The sequence below is a fragment of the Kwoniella botswanensis genome, chromosome 1 (genome assembly GCF_036426115.1).
Source record: "Kwoniella botswanensis chromosome 1, complete sequence".
In the NCBI taxonomy this organism is placed as follows: domain Eukaryota; kingdom Fungi; phylum Basidiomycota; class Tremellomycetes; order Tremellales; family Cryptococcaceae; genus Kwoniella; species Kwoniella botswanensis.
In genome coordinates this window covers 265647-288167 of record NC_088599.1, presented here as the reverse complement: position 1 = coordinate 288167, position 22521 = coordinate 265647, and the positions used below count along the sequence as shown (strand labels likewise).

Here is a 22521-nt window from a genome sequence, read left to right as displayed (position 1 = left end):
GTTACACGTCGTCGGACAGAGGCATCCTCGGATGATTATATCCCTCTTAGTAGTTGCTGGAGCAGCCGTGATAGCCTGTATCCCCGTATGCATCCATAGTTCACGATTGGATACTCCCCTCGTCTGCATGTTCAAAGTGGTACCCAGGAGATAACCACGTGTGAAGACATACCTTCCGTCGGAGAAGCAATTGTGACGTGACCGGACAACCGAGCAACTCCCCTCACTGACATATCATGGTGCATCCAACGTATATAGATCCCTTCTTTTCTTCTTCTTCTCCCCCCTGCGAATTTGATCTCAGTCACCAGCTACACAACCATCCAGTCAAATGGTATCATCCAAGACGCAAGTAGCAGCGAGGAAGAAGCAAGATGAGCGGGAGAGATTAGTGAAAGAGATGGAGGATGAGCTGGGTTTATCCAGTGAACATCCGGAGGATCAACCGTATTTGAATTCAAGGTATGCGTGACAGTCCCACTGATGGGCTCAAACGCTGATCTTTAGATACATGTCTCAGTCCAGAAGATATCGTAGCGAATTTGAAGAGTAAGAAAGATGGATGGACGGCTGAAAGAGTTATGATTGCTTTTGTACGTGTTGCCATCATCGCCAGTCTCCCTCGTGTATTGCGGTCCCGGCTAACCAAGGAAGATAGATCAGATCAGCTTGTGCAGCTCATAGAAAGACGAACTGCCTGACTGAGAGTAAGCACCTTCCATCAGATATCTCAAGACCCTGATAAGTCAAAAACGAGGTCATGATGCTAATCGGCCTTTATAGTCTTATTTAGAGAAGCGTTAGATAAAGCTAGAAGCATGGACAAAGAGTGTGCAGCTACGGGTATAGCGGAAGGTGTATTCTGGGGGTTACCATCGAGCTTCAAGGGTGATTATATCATATCATACCCCCTCGTCCCGCTGTCAAATACCGCGTGCTGATTCGTAGCTGCGGGGTAGATACGTATAACATTTTAGGGGTCGATTCATCACTTGGATGTTCACCGTAGGTTAAATCCTTTCACTCATTCTGCGTTAGATCAAGACTGAGCCCTAATCACCAGACACTGCTTTGTACCGACTGAGAAGCAAGAAGAGGAAGCTACTGTAAGTACGCTAAAAGCATCCATACCTCATCCAGCCGAGAGGTCGCATGGTGCTGATGCCCTATTGCATCTAGTTGGTCAAACTCTTCAGGATAGGAGGTGGAATACCATTTTGCAAAACAAACGTCCCTCAAGTGAGTCCAATCTCCATTCATCCATCTACCATCCTTTTATATCACGATGCAAACTTCTAGAATCATGCCTCACTGACGTTCACCGGCAATGGTGTAGACTCTGCTCGCTTTCGAATGTCGCAATCCCATTTTCGGCACGACCACTAACCCTTATTCCTCCGAGAGGACATGCGGGGGCAGTTCAGGTGGTGAAGCTGCTTTGATAGCTTTACGAGGATCGCCGATGGGATGGGGATCTGACAGTAAGTGTGGTTCTCGCTTCTCCTTTCTGGCAACGCCAGCTTAACTTGCGCAGGATACAGCTGAGAATCTGCTTCACAACACTTAGTCGGCGGATCACTTCGTATCCCTGCTCATTACAGTGGCATATGCGGCTTGAAACCCGTCAGAGGGAGATGGCCAGTGTTGGGTCAGAGGAATAGCGTACAGGGATTTGAAGGTATCAAGGTGAGTATGACCTCATCTCCAGGCAGCCTATCAGTCTGGAAGAAAACAAGATTGCTTATAGACGGTTTTGCATGATGTAGGGAATGGTAGGGCCTATGGGCAGGACAGTGGACGATCTCATATTCGCCTCTCGTAGTATTCTAGACTTGGCTCATTCGCAAGTCGCAGATCTGGGATTCAGAGGTGAAATGCTGATCCCACTACCATGGAAAGAAGTTGATTTGCCTAGACGGTTGAAAGTGGGATATTGGACACAGGATCACCTAATCAAGGTGCGTTCATCCCACTTTCAGCTAGCTAAGACCAGTCAGGCTTTCTGTGTGAAAGCTGATGAGGCCTGTACAGACCAGTCCAGCTTGTGTAAGAGCCGTAGATGAGTGTGTGAAGAAGTTGAAGGATGCGGGTCATGAGGTTGTAGAGTTCCAGCCTCCTGGTAGTGAGTTCGTGAATGTGTCCATCTCCCAAGAGATCAAAGTTTATGCGAGAAAATATGTAGTCGCCGAAGCATTAAAAGTAAGTCTATCAATACGCACTTCAATGTCTTAGTCAATCAACGGGGCAGACTAACAATGCTTCGTAGATCTTTGCCGGTCTAACGTCGGCAGAAGGGTACAAGTCCTTACTGAGCAACATTGGCTCAGACCCTATGGAAAGCTCAATGAGATTGGTAAGTCGCGCACTTACACCGGAGACAACGTAGAAGAGGATATATCTGAATTTCCACTTAGGTTACACTCGGATCCAAACTCCCAAGATGGCTACACGGGTTACTTTGCTGGGTTGTGAACAGTTTACTCAAAGATCACTTGTTCGCATCTATCTTCGGTAAGTGAAAAATTCTAACCTCTGAAAAGGTACAGCACATCCGCTCATGCGTGACGCATGCCGAAATAGCTACATCCCGTCCAAAGAGCGTACAGGAGTTTTGGCATTTCACAGCTAGGAGGGATGTTTATGCTAATGCATTTCGGAAGCTGGTACGTGATGTTGTGACGACTCTACCCACGCTGGAGATCTCACCAAGGTGATTATGCTAGGTTTGGGAAGATGAAAAGTTCGATATGCTGTTATGTCCTGTCCAAGCTGTTCCCGCTTTAGAACATGGAACGACTAAGCTTCTTTCGCCTTTATCGTAAGTACCTCTTTAGCCTAGGAAGATAGTCAAGCATGAACTTACTGTAAGGTATAGAGTCGGTACTATCCTATTCAACGTAGGCGATTCGACAGTCGGTGTTTTACCGGTTACCCATGTCGATAAGAACCTGGACTGCCATTCGCCAGACTATCTAGCAGATAGTGAAGGGTCCTGGATACTTGAGAAAAGAGTATTTGGACCGGGAGGAGCATACGATGCGGATAAGATGCATGGGCTACCTGTTGGTGTGCAGGTGGTAGGTAGGGAGTGGCAGGAGGAGAAGGTCTTGGGGATGATGAAAGTCTTAGACAATCTGGTGGGACATGGAAGGTAGATAAACTCGGGAGCTGTTTGCCCGGAACCAGGCTTAAGGCGGATTTGTGGGGACATCGAGTTGATCTGTACGAGTATCTTTGCGCACTCTTGTATCATGTATCGTATTATTGTAAATATGGTAGGGATCTTCGGTATCACGTGATGTAGTATTACCAATGAGGTGTTATGACGTTTTCGGTCAAAACCACAGCGGGGATGAAAGGATTGATGTTAAATTGGTAGCTGATACTAGTTGAATACATTGCACATAACTATTTCAGGCAGATTCGATCAGACCAGAAGACCTAGAACACTAGAAGACCAAGATGCGCTCGTCCTTCGTACTCCCCTTCCTAGCTGGTCTAGCAGCCTCTTTCCCTCTACATGAACAACAGCCGTTTAGTCTTCAAGAACAGCCCAGGGACAAAGTGAACGTCTCGTTATATGTCATGTCTAGATGTCCAGATGCTGTGAGTATACTGTCAGCAAACAGCGATGTCTCATAGCTGATGATGCGATATGATAGCGTCTGTGTGAGAATGTATTTCAGGGTGTAAGTATCTACCTCGGCTGGTATTTACTGAGTGAGATATTTACTGATAGCTGGGTGGTATAGGTGATTCAGAAAGAAGGTATATTAGACAAGATCAATTTGGAAGTGGGATATATCGGAACGTCAGTTTTGTTCTTTCCCTGCTCACCATCTCTTTCACCTTCACCATTACCATAACTTCAGACCTTTACGGTATTCATCGAATATGAATTTTTGACATGACTGTTCTTCATTTAGACCCAATACAACCGCACCATTAGGAGTAACATGCAAACACGGCCTCATCGAATGTATAGGTAACGCTCAACAATTATGTGTATACGAACATCTACCAATCGATAAAGCGTATGCTGTGGTACAATGTCAGAACTATCCTTCGGATTTCCCTAAATCCATTGGATATGAGGATTCGATCAGGAAATGCATCAAGACTGTTGGAGTAGATTGGGACCAGTCTGGTGTAGGTAAATGTATCGAAAGGAAGATCAAGCCTAAAGAAGATGAGGATGATGTGGAAGTAGAGTTGAAAAAGTTGGGTAAACAAGCTAGAAAGCTGTTAATTGAGAACGTCCAAGAGACATATGATAGGAATATAAGTACGAGCTGTACGATTGATATTGCTTCTACTGTCAGGTCGGAGGGAAAAAGGAGATGTGTGGTTGATAATGGAATCTGGAGAGGTTGTGATGTGAGTAAACGTATTCGTATCGTCAATCCTGAAGATCACTTATGGACATTTATGATTCATAATTTATTGGTATTTGGGTATTGGTGACTGTTTGTATTTGACTCTTCGATGCTGACTTTGATTCGATCTTTTGACGTAGGACGGCCATACTGCTCAGGATTTCATCAGAGTCATCGAAGAAGAGTATAAGAATTTGCAGTCTAAGAAAGATGAATAGGGATGGGAACAAGTCTCATTCGATGGGGATGTCGAAATAAACGATTGTTCAACACTTCTTTTCCCTGGTAATCAATTTATTATTTGCTTGCTTTATAAATATAGAATAAATATGTATATTAGAAACGTGTATCTCCTAATTTGTACCAAACCGTGTAAATGTATAGGACAATAGCGTAGCTCACTCACGGTCTTACCACATATTGTACTCTAGATTGCTCGATCAGCTCTGCTATCGTCTTATCAAGACTTATCCAACCCAATTGACGATACTGTAATCGCATTACATGAGTCATACAGATCGATAATCAAAACACTATCGTTCATGCTGACCATTTAGTATACAGAATGCATCGCATCTGTATGATGTATATAAATGAATTTTTAGGTCACAATATTTACAATACCCCAAAAATCTATATTATCCTATCAGAATATCCCTTGAGGAACCCTACCAAGTCAAAAATCCTTTCCCACCGTTAATCTCCCTCTGAACACCCACTGCATTCCTTAGTAATCCAGGGACGATCTTGCCTTGTAAAATTGTATCTTCTACTACTCTAGGTATCTCTTGTGGCGTGACTCTTCCGTAGGAAATGTAAGCTCCTGAGGGGAGTAAGATCTGTGGTGGTAAATATGGTCAGCTTGAGTTTCTGATCATACGTCGTAAGGAATAATTATTAATAGGTAACTTGAACGTATGGGATGTTAAGTTGAATATAATGTAGGGAGTATTGACAGCGATAGGTTATGGTGATTTATGACGACTAAAGCAGATCCACTTCCACTTCCGAAGACTTACAATCATCACCCCAGCATACCTATGTCCACCCAAATGATTGATGTTGAATATCCCCACTTGACCTCCCTCACCTCCTTGAACACCTTCGATACCCTCTATCCTCTTACCCACTTCCTCTTCCCGCTCTTGGTCTGTCCCCTCGATCTCTTCCAAAGGAGGTCCATCAAGGTGTGAAAGGGAAGATCCATCCTCGTCAATGTCTATATCGTATTTCGATAGAACGGTATGTAAGGCTGAACGGAGGAGGGGAGCGGCAATATGACATCGCTTATCACGGCGTTTGTGAGAACCTGTAGAGTTCGTGAGTTAGCATGAGATTGGTAAATGTAGTTGCGATAGGTCATATTGACGGACTGTCATCACTCACAAAGTAACACAACCGCCCGATATGGTAGGACCCAGCTCCTTCTTCTAGCCAATTCATCATCCTCATCTACACCCTTCCTCCCTGCTCTACCCAATTCACCCGATAACTGATTCTTGTATAATGCCTTGGCACCATTGAGGGAATTATCAATCTCATGAACGACCTTCCAGTCTGGAAATACCAATACGGATTGATCGGATGGATCGTCAGATTGCGAGATCAACGATGATGAATATAATGATGGTGGAGTCGATATGGGATGGGACAACGGTTGGGAAGGTGCTGGAAAGGCAGAAGGGTTTATGTACGATAAAGAGCTTTTGGTCGATTTATCGCTCGGAGGAGAAGGTATTGAGGGGGCAGATGAGATGGCTTTGTCCAAGTAATGAGCTAGAGAACCTTTCTCGTCCTATCCAAACCAACCAGACCAAACGAGATCTAACATCAGTTATTCTCTCCAATATGAACGAAGATTTATAGGAATGATCAGTCAACTTACCACATGATCCCTTTCCCAGTCGCTCTTACCCGTGCTTATAACTACTACCCTGCCCTTCCCACCTTTTGATGAACCTTGCAACTCAGTTTCCCAATCCATATCAAACCCTTTAGGCAATTCCCCTAGATCACCGTATTTCTCCAATACATATTCTTCATAAGATTTACCATCATATATGACTTCTGTTATACTCCCCGCTCCTGCTCCGTCGCCGTCTGAAGTGGCGCAGGGGTTTGAACATGAAACGCAATCAGACTCTGATACGGGTACATGCTCTTTTTCCAGTTCTTTCGATATAGCGACATAGGTATCTGCTCGTCTTGGTGCGGTGTGAGAGGAGGGAAGGGGTTCAGAGGAAGACAAGAAGGATGTGAGTTTGCCTAGCATTTTTGCAGGTTTCTACCGGATAGGTTGCAGTATGAATGATCGATAAGTGAAAGTAAAGTGTGAAATCTAAGTGAGGTGGTGCGGTTATTTTCATTGCGATTTGATTCTCCCCCTGTTTTTTGGCTATCTGATAAAAATGGGTGGTTGTTTATTGGTTGCGTGGTGTGAGTAAGCTCGTCATCCCTTCGGCACAATCCGATGGTATCATTGGCGCAGCAACCCCAAGCAGGCGCTGAAGTTCGCCGCAGCAACACAGAGAGCTCCCTTATTTCCGCCGCCGCCGATGACTCGAGTACTGCACACAGGGGCACATCTCCCACCTCAGTACATATACAGGTTCATATGATTTTCTATCAAATCTGTCAGATACATATAGCCATGTCATCATTTGGATGTATGGCTACTCTGCTCTCTCGCTAAATTATCATGAGATCCCAGTTGAAAGGATCATATACCGCCCGCATTACGTACCGGCTTCAACACTAGACGTATTCACATCCTTTATAGCGAACAACCTATCAAGGGTTATCCAGAATCAGCTGTAGAAAGGAGGATGTTGCGAAAAAAGAAACATTCGAGTCGAGTGCGACTTTCGCTATGATGGTGAGCATGGCCGAGATGGTCACAGTTGTACAGTGTTTGCACAAAGAATTCCTGCCATCAACCAAAAAGTAAAATCCTCAAACTTGCATATAGTCTGACTCTCACATCAATTATCTAATTACCCGTGCATCCTGATATCCGTGAATCATGTTTGCTCCTCAAGGTGTTGACTCCTCTTCCTCAGGCGAAGAAACCACTCCACCTCCTTCGCCCATTCCTCAGCGGGTCAAACCCAAATTCTCATTCCGATCTTTATTCTCACCCACCTCAGGCGGTAGTAGCAGGACCCAACATTCTCGTACTCTTAGGAAGGGGAAGGTAAGACCGCCTACTAATGAAGAGGTCAAACATTCTACTCCTGTAGAAGCTGCGGAAGCTGATCCGAGATTACCTACTGACGAAAACGATTTACTCACACCTGAAAAGAGAGTACGGATTTATGCTGGAGAATTGCAGAGTGGTGAGAGAGCTAGAGGGTTGACTAATAACCTGGGTGAAGAAGTTAGGGATTCTTTGACACTTCCTACCATCAAAAATCACCAGGCGCTTCTTGATACCGACAATGATAGGAATGACAATAACACAGGGATATCAGAAGAGGTGTATATGATGTTGAAGAGATTTACAGATGAACAAAAAGAGCTCGAACATGCTGAAAGAGAACATCAGGAAGAAATACAAGTAGAGCCACATACCAGAACGTCTTCCATACCTATTTCGAATTTTAAACCTGTTGATACCCCTCTGGGAGAAGGCAAAGCCCAAGCCAAAGCTATACCCAAGCCCAAGCCGATCATAACCGATACCTCCCTTGAGGACATCGCACAGCTCTCACCATCCCCCACTCCATCCCATGGTGTTACTCGAAGGGGAGAAGCAGAACAGTCCAAACCTACTGATATCCTCTTACGATTGAAATCTAGCGCTTCGTCTTTATCAAAGAAGCGATCTCTGAAATCGCTCCGATCCATCAAACTGAACAAGAAGTCAGTATCAACTAAGGAGATACCGCCTATTCCACCTATTCCTATGGATTGTGATGAAGAGACGGCTATGATCTCCAAAACACCTATAGCTGATAAATTTGCTCGCCCACAAAATCTCTTGGTTGACCAACTCCAGACAGAACAGGTATGTATTTTTTGTGTTCCCCTTTTATACTTTTACCAGATGGGAAGGACTTGTAGCTCAGCTGATCCATTACACCATTTCTACGGTTTACTATAGCCTCGGACAGCTCCTCCAGCTACCAGCGAGTATTTCGAAACTAATCCTCCTCGCGGTATCGGTACCGCCGAGGAGTACTATCGAAGTTTCCCGGATAATATACATTTACCTTATTGTCCTCATTGTCATTCACCTCGTACCGCACCTCCTATGGCTTACTACCCATCGACGCCACCAAATATTGCCCAGAATCGAGGATGGTGTCAGCCACCGGGATGGGCTATACACCCATATCATCTGGTCTCACCTCCATTAAGCTGCCCGCTCAACTACCCTCATACATCTGTAAGGCAAGAACATTCAATCAGTGATTCTTACCCACCAGAGATGAATCTTTCTGCTGAAGAGAATCGCCAGACCAGAGGACCTTCTTCGTCTCTGGATGTCAAGAACGTTGCAGGAAGTGGAAGGATATCCGCAGAGCCAGCGTTGAGGTCCGGCCCAATGAGAGAAGTGAGGAGATACGAAGGTGAGAAATGTGAGTCCGTACAAGGTGAGATTGGTAGATCATCACATCTGAAAAATGGAGGGGGGACCGAGCATGATGCTGCTCAATCATCGGAGAACTCTGGTCATAATGAGAGAAAATCCCTGAACGAAGAAGGACGATTGATAAGTAACTCCCAAAGTGGAGATAAGGTCAAGGATCGCGACAGTTGCCCTGAGGAGATGACCAAGCTTAAACCCTCTGTTGAACGCGGAAAGCCACGGTCAGCTGAAGGGCAGATCCGATCCCAGGATCAAGGGCTCGGTCAGAAAGACGAGCTGGAACGTATTGTCAGGCAGTATAAAGCCGAGTACTCCGAAGCTGTCAAACACTACAAGACATCGGGATTGCAACAAAATGAGAGGGAGCAAGCTAAAGAGAAGGTGAAGAGGGCAGAAGCGAAGTTGATAGAAGCTACTCAAGCTTTGAGAGAACACGATTCGACTCATAAGGATGAGGGGAAAGACATAAACGGTTATATCGTCGAGGCTGAACAAGGTAGAGAGAAACTTGCTACCAAGAAGGAAGCTATGGAAAATGCGAGGCAATCCCCCAAGGACGATGAACCACTAGTGCGGAAACACAATCTTACAAAAGCTGAGACAGATGCAACAACTTCACCAGAAAATGAAGGTTTAGGTTTGACTGCTGACCAGCAGAAGATGGATGGACACCTAGAGGGTTTGCAAAAGATGGTAGAAAAGTACCAGGTACGGTACAAGCAAGCCATGAAGATCTATGAATCGGAAGGACTGAGTGAGGAGGAACGGGAAGCGGCTAAAGAGGAGGTGAAGAAGGCTGACATGAGAATGAGAGAAAATATGCAAGCGCTTCAAGAAGCGAGAAATGAGCTGGAAGGTAAAGGACAGACCCGGGAAATGGAAGTGGAAAGAGAAGGAGAAAAAGGTGATGGTGATCATCCGATGATTGACTTTAAGCACCATGAGAAGTCAGATGAACAGGTTCTGAAGAGATTCAAGGAGGATGTTGAGGTTGAAGATCGCCAGAAAAGGAGAACTTCTACTGGGGATGATGTAAAGGGTAGATCGAAGAGGGCGTCTGAACGTGGCTACGACCGTAAGAAGGAAGAGCTGGAACTGTTGGTGAAGAAATATCAAGCCAGACATAACGCAGCTATGAAAGCATGCAAGGCAGATGATCTTACGGATAATCAGAAACAAGTTGCTAAGGAAGAAGTTGTCGGAGCCGAGAGAAAGCTGAAAGAAGCTATGCAAGCTTTGAATGCATTTCAAAATTCACCGCAAAAGCCGGATGGACAACACGCCAACCATGCCAAGGGTGAAGATAGTGCCCGTAAGGCGGAAGATGGATCAACGGAGCCTGATAGTGCTGCCAAGATGAAAGATATCAAGAATGTATCCCAAAGTGGAGAGCAGATTACTAGAACATCTGATCAAGATAATAACAAGAAGAGGAAAGATCTGGAAGGACTTGTCCAGAAATATCGAATCCGCCACAAAGAGCTTATTAAGGCTTATAAAGCTGAAGGTCTTCCTGAAGAGAAGAAAAAACGAATCAAAGAGGATATCAAGACGATCGAAGGGAAGCTCAAAGAATCGATACAAGCTCTACAAGCTCATAAGACAAACGAAAAGACGGGTGCCCCGAAGCCAGATGATAGCAAGGGTGACACAAAGCCAAAGCCAATCAAAGTAGAGGAATCAGGACCAGGGTGTGCCACAGAAAATGAGATTGAAGATGAGGTTAGAGACCTAGAGAAGACTCTCGCAAAGTATCAGATAGAGTATAAACAATCTATGGAGTCGTATAGACAAGGAAGTCTGTGTGAGGAGAAGAAGAAAGAGGTCAAGGACAAACTGAGGAGCATTGAAAGTAGAACCAAGAAAGGAACGAAGGATCTAGAGAAGTTGAAAAGAGACCGATGGAAAGACCCATAAGAATAACAAGGTCATTAGGCAAGATACGGAAATCGAGATTTCAAACTTCGAAGAATCGCCTAAACTTAAACCCGAAGTATCAAGCAGAGCATCAGCTGCTGAACCATCATCGTCTAACATGTCTCAAGTCTTCCTCGAAGAAGACAAGGTCAAGATGTTGGAAGAGATGGTCAAGCAATACCGGATCCGGCACAAAGAGGCTGTCAACCAACTTAAATCTGAGGCCTTGACCGGGGATCAGATGGATCAAGCGAAGGTCAGCGTCAAGAAGATGGAGGTCAAGTTGAAGGAGAGTTTGCAAGCTCTCAAGAATATCGAAGAGGATACCAAACCCGATTCATCCCAGCAAAGGCAGGAGCAGACCGATAGTGTCAAAGAGAAGAAACAGGATCAAACTGTAGCGAAAGGGTGTTCGGATACGCAGTCTAAATGGTCAAAGACGGCTGAACAAGCGAATGATTGTGATCATGAGGTCACGGACCTGGAAGGGACTGTTAAGAGGTATCAATTACACTACAAAGATGCCGTGAAAAGACTGGAGGTTGAAGGTATGACAGAGATTGAAAAGAAAGAAGCTAAAGAAAATGCCATAGTGGCTGAGACGAAACTGAGGAGAGCAATGCAAGCCTTGAAGGAGCTCAAGAGTAAAGAAGAGGATTTCTCGACCCCTAATACCTCTGAAAGTATGGCGGAGAACGCGAGGCTGGTTGATGGTAATGTGTCTGATGATTGGCAAGGTAAGACGGAAGAGGCTGGAAGTCAGAATTCCAAAGAGGTCATCAGTGCCCAAAACCTCAGAGAAGACAAGATCGCTCCAAGTTCCGAGCCTAACACCCCTGCAATGCCGGCAAAGAAGTCGCAGCCAGATCTGACCTCGCTGGAGGCTGCTGTGAAGAAGTACAAAATGCAGCACCAAGAAGCGATCAAAACGTATAGAACAGCCGATATATCTGAAGATGATAAGAAGAAGGCCAAAGAGCAGGTCAAAGTGTCCGAAGTGAAGCTGTCCAGGGCCCTTGAGAGACTTCAAGAAGTCAGTTCTGCAGCCACGGAGGGAGAAGTGCAAGGCAATTCTACCAGTGATCAACAAGTAAACGACCAAGGAAATCTCGTGAAAACAGTTCCACAACGCCCTGATATGGAAGTCCAGCTATCGACAAACAAAAATGGGAGTGATGATGGTTCTCGGCCCCAGAGAGCGGAGATCGAAGCTCAAATCAAAAGATATCAAGAGCAACATCTCGAAGCCCTTAGAATGTACAAGTCCCCTGAGTCGCAGCAAACGAGTAGCGAGATAGCAAAAGAGCAGATTAAGAAGATGGAGGTGAAATTGAAGCAGGCCATCAAGGCCTTACACGCCCGCGACCCTCCGCACAATACTGAGAACACTCTGAGATCTGATCAATCATGGAAACCGCACAAGCAGAGGACAAAAAGTGTATCATCTCCCTTCGAAGAGGAATCTGATGTGGAGAAGCTAGATAAACAGTCGAAAGAGCTCAAAAGCTCATATGCGGAAGCTATCAAATTGTACAAGAGCAAACGACTGAGTGAGAGTGACAAGAAGAAAGCCAAGGAGAAGGTGATGTATCTGGAGCAAGAGATTAAACAAAGTCAGAAGGAGCTCTCCAAAATGGCCAAAAATGGCAGAGCGTTCTCCTCAAAGTCGGAGAAAGGGCTTGAAGAGGGGGAAGCAGTCGAAAAGCAGATCAAGGCTACTGCAAACTGGGATAAAGCTCTGAAAGAGTATGTGACTACGCCCAATACGACTCAAGCGCAGAGGGAGGAAGCGAGGTTGAAAGCGAAAGCCGCCAAAGTGCAGTATGATGATGCTCAACGAGGGCTTAAAGTAGCACAAGAGATAACAGGCTCGAATGATCCTGAGCTACCTGAGAAAGGGCCTGATACTCAAGGAAGGAAAGGTGAGACTTCTGAATATTCGCCAACGAGAGAATTTGCACAGACCCAGAATTTGAATGATGTTCCCAGTGCCATTGCAAGGTCACCGGCTCCGATGACATCGAAGCTCAAAGAGCTAGATGAAGAAGTAAACCGAGAGAGACCTGTCCCCATTCCAAAGGATGACGAAGGCGCAACATCTGGAGGGACACACCATGCATGGGCTCCACTCAGACTATCGAGACAGGGGTCACCAGTACCACCAACTCCTCCAAAGTCACCTACGAGAGCAGCTGTTATAGAGATTCAACCAGGTCCCTTTGTGGAAGGGGACATCACTTGGTCAAAGACGTTGATTTCACTGGCCAATTGCATTGGTGAGTCCCCTCGTTTAATATGTTAGAGGTGTATATGTAATTCACTAGATAGCTGACATATTTGGTGATTGCTATTTCAGATTTGGCCAACCGAATCCTCCAATCACTGATAGACTCGCCATCCCCTCATCCAATTACCGAGATCGTCCAGCATCTCATTATTGGCCTGATGATGCAGAAAAATGTACTATCATCACTGAAAGAGGTCGTAGGTGAGCAAAGCGCAGGAATGATAGATGAATTTGGAGAGCATGTGGCGATCATCAAGTCGTATGTGGAAGATCTGATGATCAAAAGGGAAGAAGGGACATTAGAAGAGAATGGGGTTAAGAGAGCTGAAAAAGTTGTTGAAAAAGGTTCAAAGGGTATGTTATTCTAAATGATCATGTCCAGATAAAACAGCTGATAATCCTTTCCTTGATGGCCTGAAAGTGCTGGAAAATGTAGCGGTTCAAAGTATCGTCAATCACCTAGTGGCTTTCACTGAGTACTTAACGCCGGGAATGACCGACACACTGAAGGAAATAGCGAGTGAATGGAAGAGAGAAGGATGTGGAATGAAAGTGTAAGTTCACCTAGACATTATGATCTTCGCTGTATGTCAGGAAAATATGGCTAATACAGTAGAGATATGAAGGATAATACACACAGTCCTTGCCATACGAAAAGAACTAGCCGTCATTCAAAGATGCAGGGAACATCCAAAACAGATAGAAGAGAAGAAGAGAACTGAGGGTCTGATAGGTACTTTGGACAAGGTAGGTTTTAGTGCACTTTGGAACACCTAATACGAGACGATGCTAATCGTGCACTACGTGCTATCAAGGTGTTGACATTATTTTCTTCCGATCACTCAAACACAGTGCTAGTAGTAGACCCAGAGTTCAAGACAAAACGATCAAATTCGTCTGCCCCAACTGAGCAGCAAAGCGACATGACGTCGATCAGGTCTATGCTGAGAAAGGAGGTGAGGAAGGACAAAGGGAAGAAGAGGGAAGATTACATTGACGTCAAAGCTAAAATCAGGCCAGGACTAGCAGACAATATAGATAAATCGATCCAGCCTGGAGATATACCTACCACCTCTCCTGAACCCCCCTCATCGTCTTCTAAGCTATTTCCAATCTCATCAAGTAGCTCGCTAATGCCTCGATCACACACTCCTATAGAGGAACCACCAAGTTCCCTTTCACATCTGATGAGTAAGATCTCAAACAAATTGCATCATTCAAAACCCCCTCGTCCCAATGATGGAAAAGAGAAAGAGAAAGACAGGAAATCTAGACCTAGACCAATTATCACTCCTTCACTTCATCAACTCGTCAGAGACCAGAAGAGCCTCAAACTACCTCAAACCACGCAGACTTTCCTGACTGGCGGATCGAGCTGGAAGCATCGCACTAGACCCCGAAGGATATCTAGTGCTAGTTTAGCTTCCACTTCATCAAGCTTCTCAGCTACTGTCCCTTATACGGCTCCCTTACCCTCACGACACGACCGTCAACGAAAATCTGCGGGTGATACAACGGCACCTTCCACCCCATATACCTCAGGGAGCGAATTGAGCCCAGAGGGATCTAGTCCGTCAAGATATTCCCAGACGTCAGTCGAGAGTGGGAGTACGTCAACAGCAAAGTCAGATCGATTAGCTGGAGAGTTACTCGCTCAAGCTGATAGTGGACGGCAAGCTGTCAAACATGATTGGAGGAATGATCTAGATTCTGCGAATAGTAGTAAAAGGGGGGTTGAACCTGATGATAGTCAAGTGAAGAGAGCAGAAGATGTGTTGTATAATAAGGTTTTACCTGTTCCAGATACTTCGAGAGGGGGTATAAGAAGAGGCGATTATATCTAGCACAAACATTATTAAATACTGTACTGTAAAATATACCTGAGTGAAACTGTGACTCTTATAACCTGAAGGACTCACTGATTATCATAACTCGCCTTGCAGTCCAACGAGTCCAATCGTATCCTGAATATGCATATATCATACTACCTGATTATTCTGCATCCTGAGTATATACATACAAACCCATCAAAAGTGTTCGTAGATCTACTAGATTACTAATTCATACTGTACAACAATCTATTATCCAACCCAGGAAATCCCAAAGGCCAAACAACTGTTAAGCTATTGTACCTATCTATTCTGATCATAATAAATCATTACCGTATCCTACTTGGTTACTACTGTTCGCACTATATCCACTAGTGGTATTACTATTCCCACTTTCTCTCCTTACGAATCCAGCTCCACCTCCTCCGCCTGCTCCGCCTGCTCCTGTAGCGTGGTTATTGCTATATCCACTCGTAGAATAACTATTGCCACTTTCTCTTCTGTCGTATCCTCCATATCCACTTTGACCTTGACCTTGACCTTGGGGGGGATTACCATATCCATATCCCGAATTAGGAATATTATAAGTATTCTGCGGGTATCCATTCCCGTTGGGCCCGTTGGGATATCCATATCCACTATCCCTGTATCCATTACTGTTGTTGAACATTGCAACTTGGTTATACGGGGTGTTGTTGGCGTAATCTGCAGAGGAGGTAGTCATGATTGATGGAGGACGAGCTTGCTAATTACGTCGGAACCAAACCAGAATTAGCATGAATTATGAGTGGGCAAAACATCGGAAAGGGGATTCTGCGCTTACCCTGATCTGAGGCGTTGCATGGCTGGTCAACGGTGGAGGAGGCAAATAGTTGGAATCATGAGTATTAAAGGGATTCATCAGAGGGTTGTTGAGTAGTAAAGTGGGGCTGAGCTCGAACCTGAAGACACGTATACTATCAGCTAAATTCGGGGTGGGTATACCTTATCGTTCACTCAGAAGGAAATATTGTGATACTCACACATGCTGTCCCACACCTTGCAACCCCCTTCCTAAAGGTCTCATATCTTGCGCTCTTTGACAGATGTGTATCTGAGGCTCCTGGATCTTTGTCTCTTCGCCGTATCCGCTGTAACCAGAATTGTTATGTCAGCTTACAATCTTTACTATGAGCTTCTTCAGATTGAGAGACTATGCCAAACTCACTTCTTGCCAGGATTATCGATAGGTTGATGTTTGTGACCTCCAGATCCACTATACAGCGCAGTGATCAGCGCCATTCCTGACCATAATTCATGAACGAGCAGTTACTTACTCCCAAGTCAATCTCAAATCACTTCCCGTATAGATCTGTAGCAATTTCGCTGTATCTATATGTCTGATTTCGATGAAGGGCGCTGAGATCAATAAGAGGTAGGGCGGATGGAAGGCGATACTATCAGGCCGTCCTTCCCACTCAATGGCTCTGCAATCTCGATTGGGTTCACCGTGTCTGCACAAAGGGAGCATGATCAGTCGAAGCTATCTCACCATTGAGACACGTCATAAACACTTACCGATCAACGTAGATACCAAATGCTAAACGTTCAAGTTCAACGGAATCAGCTGTCATACATGCAAGAACAAGTTCAGGTTACTTCGTTACCACTCACAATCGTAACAGAGTAAGAATTCAGTTTCGGTCGATCTAAACATTCCCATAGGTTTCGCCGCCAAACACTTCTTTTCTAGATCGCCTAAAGAAGGTTTCTCCCTCGTTTTGGCAGGATCGAACATCGGTATACTACCTCCTTTCAAACTGATGACAAATACCTATATTAGTCCCACGACTATCGATGATTGGAGATGTGGGAGAGTTACTGACTCGACAAGATCCATAATTTCAAAACCTCTAGAACACACAATGACCAATTTCTGCTTTAAGAAATGTAGACCGAACACTTCGGCGGGGAGGTAGAAAGATTTATAAGGTCTGAACCAATCTGAACCTTTACCCAGGAATCCGAATGGTCTTCGTTGTCTGGGATCTTCCGCTGATCTATTCAATACAGGTTCGAGGATCTTGAATAAGGAATTGGTCTAATTTCGCAATCGGAGTCGTGGCGTATCGTATCAGCTACCATGTCTGAAGAATGATAAAGACGTGTAACTTACAGTTTCCCTCTTCATCGTTATTACCAAAGTCCTGCCATCCAATTTACCTACAGTAAAGTAAGTGATCTCTTCTCTGGGCATCGTGATTCTCTCTGGTGCAGTCTTGAATTGATTCCGATGATTGCCGGTGGGTACGAGTGCCTCCAGATGGTATGCAAAGAGAACCTAATGGTGGATTGGTCAGCTTCGTGTTGTTATATTTCACCTTATCACCTTGAGCTTACTTTTTCAGATAAGACAAGGAACATCCCAAACTCCTCCAAAACAGCGACATTCGTCACAGCTTTGATATGTAGAACCTTTCTGAGCGAAGGTGCATCACCTCGAACTCCAATCCATACTCCATCTTGACATCCGATAGCTACCAGTTTACGTTGATCGGACGTAGCTACAACGAAGATTAGCATTGATCCGTATTGTCATATCCATGGCATAGTGAGGATACTTACTAAATGGACAACTGCAAGTGACTCTTCCTGTATACTTATCTTCCTTATCCTTCGGTACTGCGTAGTTGGGTGCCATGTAGAAGGTGTTTGTACTCAAGGGTATCATCTCGAACACCTGATGGCAACGTAATGATCCATCAGTCTTTCTCATTCGACTTGTAATAGCATGGATGAGAGAAGGGGTGCTCACCTTGCCAGCATCATCGACTTCCATTCTCAGTACTTTAGCATGTTGTAGTTTCTCCTTCCACTCATCTCTAGCAGCAAGTGAATCCGCCCAAAGGGTGTAGGAACCACCTAGTTGCCCCTGACCGATGAAAGAGATACTGAAAGGGTATACCGTTCTATTGTCCCTATCATTCGAGGTGGTGACTGCATCTTCAGTGTTGGCATCGGAATTACCACCACCTACACCGAACAGTCGACCAGTGTTTCTCTGCCTGGGTGCATCAGAGAAATTACCAAGAGACAACAATTCGAGTGGGATTGGCTGTAGCACAAATGATCAGCTCAGTTGATCCGAGGGACGAAGTTAAACAGCTCACCCTTCGGTTGATGATGTACCGTACTTGTCGATGATGATCTTTCCTGGATGACCTCGATGCTCTTTCCGGTTTGGTAAGTACGACTGATCCACGGAAGGCGTAAGCCTACATCAGAAGGGGTGATGACAGTAGCGACAGGTGATACTTACGATAATGATCAAATAGCAGTACAATAAGTTCGGTCCAACTACCACCAATAGAACCTTCAGGCTGTCTGAACACTCTTCCCTTGTGTATGAGTTCTCGCATAGGATTAGCCAAATCCAGATCTTTGACCTGAGAGCGACAGGTATCATCATCAGCAATCGGTTACGAGTTTGACACAGTTGATTGAGTGGGACTTACCATCCTAGGCCAGAATCTACTTCCATCAAGGGTATATTGGAATCCCCACAATTCCACTTTACTTTCATTTACCGCTACACCTTTCTGGGTGGCTTTACCTAGATCGGTGATCACTTCCATAACCTGCGGTATCTGTTCTATATCAGGATGATCGGGTGGACCAACTTCTTTCAGGGATTTCAGTATATCCGCCAAGAGCAAGTTGTATCGAAGCAATCGGGGTATAGGTCGATTGATAAAATGGTATACATCTTGTCTATTTGCTGAAGGGTCTTTGAGGCAGGTCTGGGAGCAGCAGCATATCAGCGGGTGCGCTCACCTTCGCGCTGACGTATGTTCCTATCTTCCAAATGAAGAACAGATATGATCCGATGACTTGACTTACATGTAAAAACGCGGCGAATTTCGGATTTCTCGCCTCTTCCTCCTGTACCTTCGCCTTCGCAATCGGATAATGAGTAACATATTCCATATATGCCTCCTGCCAATTCAGCGCAGCATCAAATATCAAATCCGAGATCATCCCGAAATGAGGATGTTGTTCTAATTGTCTAAATTGCAAGTTTTCCAGTAACTTTGAGTGAACTTCCAAGAGTGATCGATAGTTGTGGAAAGCTTCGTCGAGGAATACGTCCAGTCGATTACGATCTATAACCGCTGGGTCCGCCAGTCGAAGTCCATTGACGAATAGCTAAGAAAGCAGTATCAGACCTTTGACCATGACAAGATATCGTTCACAGGTATCGTGAAGACGGAAGCTTACAGTTTCAATGGTTTCCAGATCTGCTACATATTCCATTTCACCCTGTATAAGCTCCCAAATTTGCCTAACAACAACGATCAGCATCAATTTGCATATCCCGTTTACAGGATAATGCAAAAGTCCACTCACATCTGTCGTTTTTGCTCTTTCTTCTCGATACCCGCTCTCTGTTCTTCCGGCACCAGATCGAACCACTGTAATTTCCCGGCTGGTCCTCTTCCTTTACTAGCGTGGAACAACTTCAACTGCGATAGACTAGATAAATTTTGAATAGACTGTAAAGCCTGATACAAGAATTCTCTATCCGGATCATCTTGTCCCGTAGCATTGAGGATACCTTCTATTACAGCTGGATATCGTTGTAATTGAGTTGAAGGTCGAGTGATAAGGTATTTTATATCTCTCCTACGATCATTTTCACGTACGATTCGCTAACACAACAACACATATACAAACATAGAATCAGTAAATGTCCCTGTTATGCCCCAGAGTGACACTTCAAAACAAACTATAATCACATTGGATTGCAAATTCAACTAAACTCACCTCAACGAACAATCTGAAATCCGGATTCTCATCCATCTCTTTTGTCAGAGCCAACTCAGCCTGAGGTAATTTGCCTGTATATTCAGGATATATATTCCTAAATTCCGTTGCTGCCTGTAAGAACAGATCGCCCACGAAAAAAATGATCGGTTGTTCCCTCATCCTAATTGTAAACTCTTCAATCAACCTCCTACAGGCTTCTCTAAGTTCCATCGCGTTATTGAATACTTCATGTATGAATTGTTCTCTCCTGTATTCATCTCTGATGATTGGCGGGTTGGAATCCCTTATACCTTCTATGAATAACGTTTCCATCGCATTCAGATCCGTCTCATAGGCTATTTCAGATTGGTATGCCTGACGGATGATAGATTGTCGAGCGATTTGTTGAGGAGACAAATCATGTAATAAGATCGGATCGACATCTTCCCTCCAATCTCCAAGGACGCCATGTCGTCCACCATTTATACTTGACGAAGGAGTAGGTAAAGCTGTAGTATCGATTTTCTCCAGGAAAGTATTCGGACTGGTCTTGTATGGACATCGAGGGGCATAACATCGATTGTCACCTGTACAGCTCGGTGAATAACATCGAGTAGCCATTGACATCAATCCCTTGGGCAGTTCGGTTGTCAAGGCATCTCCACCTGATCCCATACCTTCCATCTCACCCATGAACCTGAACACGTCGTCAGAGGAATCGCGTAAAGGCTTAATATCCCAATCTACTTCCACAAACCATAGTTGATTCTGAAGAGATAGGGCAGTGGCATGAGCGAATCGTCGATCGGTTGGTGATGCACGGGTATGAGCAGGAAGGAGATTTTGTATCGTTGTCTATGCATCCTTATCAGCCCAGCACGATGTATTGCCCAAGAGTGGTGGTACTCTAAGTTGACTTACCACTATATCCTTCCCCGTGAAACTTCCCACCCAAGCAATACCAGCTTTGATATGTCTACCTCTTTCTACCTTATCTCTCAATTGCAAAGCCATCTCACTGATAAAAGCAGGTTGGAAGAACCTAATCTCATTGACATCCATTTCTTCTTCTTCCTCTTCGTCCCATCCTTCCTCATCTTCCTCATCATACAGATCACTCGGTCCTCCATCTTCGTCAAATGGGCCTCGGTGACTCTGATGAATCTGTAATTTCCTTTCTACCCAATTAGCAGGCTGTTGAGTCTGTTCCTGCCATGAGGGAGATAGTTCAAACGATCTTCGGGTGTTTCGGGATGATATCGATGCGGGGTGAAGCGATGAATGTACAGAAGATTGTCGTTGGGGTGTGTCATTATTGGTTGATGTGGATCCCAAAGCAGATATAGATTGAGCATCGGCATCGTTGGCTGTTATACTATAATCTGTCGTTTCGCTCCTCGTTGATCCTTCCCGATGTATCCCATCACCAGCCGGTACAGTATCATTACTGCTCCACGTCCCTTCCTCATCTGCTGGTACAGCAGAAGTACTGCTCGCGCGATCTTGTTGAAGAGATCCTCCTCCAAGTATTCCACCCTGTCTTTCAAAACGCGTGTCATCTCCTTTGGGTGTTGTTGGAAACGCTTCACCTCCTGGTCCGATCGTAGCTCCGCTGGCTGCTCTATTCCTATTACCCCTCCCTTCCTCGAGATAGGGTAAATTAGGAGGCCCACCAAACCAGTCATTCTGAGTAGGCGTCCCTCGTCCACTCGATCTTTCCACTAATACTGCTGGAGGGGCTAATCCATCTATTGAACCTCTCCCAGATCCACTCCGTTCATCTACCGTGCTTAGATCTCCAAACCTTTCAAGGATCGGTAACCAAGAATCTTCACCGCTGTATGAGCTAGTCGGACGAGTATCTATACTGGACGCTTGAGTGGACTGAGAAGGGTTCCGGGACACACTAGCGAGCGAAGTGTAATTCGATGAAGAATTAACTGTTGAGGGAGATTGTGAGGATGACCGAGATGGACCAGGGGAAGAGGTGAATTGATCAGGTTGACCAGATGATGACGATTTATATCTATTTTCACAGGTGGTGTCTACTTTGCCTGTACTTGACGGATGGCGAGATATGGGCGGAGTGGATTGAGTGGCTTGACGTGGCGGTGGTGGAAGAGGTGGAGACGATACGTATGAGGTGGAAGAGTACGGTTGAGTAGGTCTGGGTGGTGGAGGCGGAGGGGTACGTTCAGCTTCGGCAGCAAAGGAAGGTGAAGATACGGTTCTAATCCTCTGTGAATGCGGTCCGTTACCAGGAACGGATGGCAGAGCTCTTGCACCACCTGGCCTTGGAGGAGGTAAGGGAGAAGAGCTGGATCCCCGCTGGGAAGGGGGTGTGGGAAGAGCTCTTCGACCTACTGACCCCGATGCCGACGGAGGGGTCCGGTAGCTTGAATAAGGACTAGGAGGCAATGCTGGGACTGGCGGCTGGGCAGGCAAAGGTCTTCTACCCATTGATCCGGAATTGGAGTTTGAGGGGGTTACAGAACGAGGTTGATCGGTATATCCAAATTCACTCAGACCACCGCTTGGCAGACGGGGTAAGGCAGGTGTCAAAGATCCATATTTGCTGGATTCCTCTGCGCGGTCGATCTGGGATGTATGAGGCTGTGAAGCACCTGGTGGTAAAGGAGGTGATACGAGGCCATGTCTCCTGTTGGGTGTGGTAGGCGAGGGAGAAGCTTGTGAGGCTGAGTAGGAAGGTGTGGAGGGTAGTTGCGACATGTTGAT

The 22521-nt window shown here is 45.3% G+C and overlaps 5 protein-coding genes across 5 annotated transcripts; 3 read left to right on the top strand and 2 right to left on the bottom strand.

The window, feature by feature from the left end:
• Positions 1 to 331: 331 nt before the first annotated feature.
• Positions 332 to 3155, top strand: L199_000112 (uncharacterized protein; the record flags this gene model as incomplete). Its single annotated transcript, XM_064885885.1, has 17 exons — positions 332 to 462; positions 521 to 593; positions 659 to 707; positions 784 to 888; positions 960 to 1005; positions 1064 to 1106; positions 1180 to 1239; positions 1337 to 1481; positions 1568 to 1686; positions 1767 to 1958; positions 2032 to 2122; positions 2183 to 2199; positions 2267 to 2353; positions 2415 to 2511; positions 2581 to 2663; positions 2724 to 2818; positions 2876 to 3155. The coding sequence occupies 17 exons, from the start codon at positions 332 to 334 to the stop codon at positions 3153 to 3155; spliced, it is 1713 nt and encodes a 570-aa protein (XP_064741957.1).
• A 307-nt stretch (positions 3156 to 3462) lies between these two features.
• On the top strand, positions 3463 to 4594 carry L199_000111 (uncharacterized protein; the record flags this gene model as incomplete). The annotated part of the gene is made up of 5 exons (XM_064885884.1): positions 3463 to 3606; positions 3663 to 3689; positions 3753 to 3811; positions 3927 to 4377; positions 4517 to 4594. The coding sequence occupies 5 exons, from the start codon at positions 3463 to 3465 to the stop codon at positions 4592 to 4594; spliced, it is 759 nt and encodes a 252-aa protein (XP_064741956.1).
• Positions 4595 to 5044: 450 nt separating this feature from the next.
• On the bottom strand, positions 5045 to 6648 carry L199_000110 (uncharacterized protein; the record flags this gene model as incomplete). The annotated part of the gene is made up of 4 exons (XM_064885883.1): positions 5045 to 5215; positions 5396 to 5685; positions 5763 to 6171; positions 6262 to 6648. The coding sequence occupies 4 exons, from the start codon at positions 6646 to 6648 to the stop codon at positions 5045 to 5047; spliced, it is 1257 nt and encodes a 418-aa protein (XP_064741955.1).
• A 750-nt stretch (positions 6649 to 7398) lies between these two features.
• Positions 7399 to 15015, top strand: L199_000109 (uncharacterized protein; the record flags this gene model as incomplete). Its single annotated transcript, XM_064885882.1, has 7 exons — positions 7399 to 8382; positions 8479 to 10791; positions 10877 to 13160; positions 13241 to 13525; positions 13593 to 13725; positions 13798 to 13918; positions 13987 to 15015. The coding sequence occupies 7 exons, from the start codon at positions 7399 to 7401 to the stop codon at positions 15013 to 15015; spliced, it is 7149 nt and encodes a 2382-aa protein (XP_064741954.1).
• Positions 15016 to 15316: 301 nt separating this feature from the next.
• L199_000108 (uncharacterized protein) lies at positions 15317 to 22515 on the bottom strand (the record flags this gene model as incomplete). The annotated part of the gene is made up of 20 exons (XM_064885881.1): positions 15317 to 15745; positions 15824 to 15941; positions 16023 to 16130; positions 16208 to 16255; positions 16317 to 16493; positions 16558 to 16579; positions 16654 to 16799; positions 16866 to 17080; positions 17156 to 17320; positions 17380 to 17543; positions 17605 to 17719; positions 17795 to 18094; positions 18150 to 18232; positions 18299 to 18425; positions 18495 to 18779; positions 18880 to 19185; positions 19258 to 19321; positions 19387 to 19688; positions 19804 to 20640; positions 20707 to 22515. 20 exons carry the CDS (start codon positions 22513 to 22515, stop codon positions 15317 to 15319), a joined length of 5820 nt encoding a protein of 1939 aa, XP_064741953.1.
• Between the last annotated feature and the right edge of the window lie 6 nt (positions 22516 to 22521).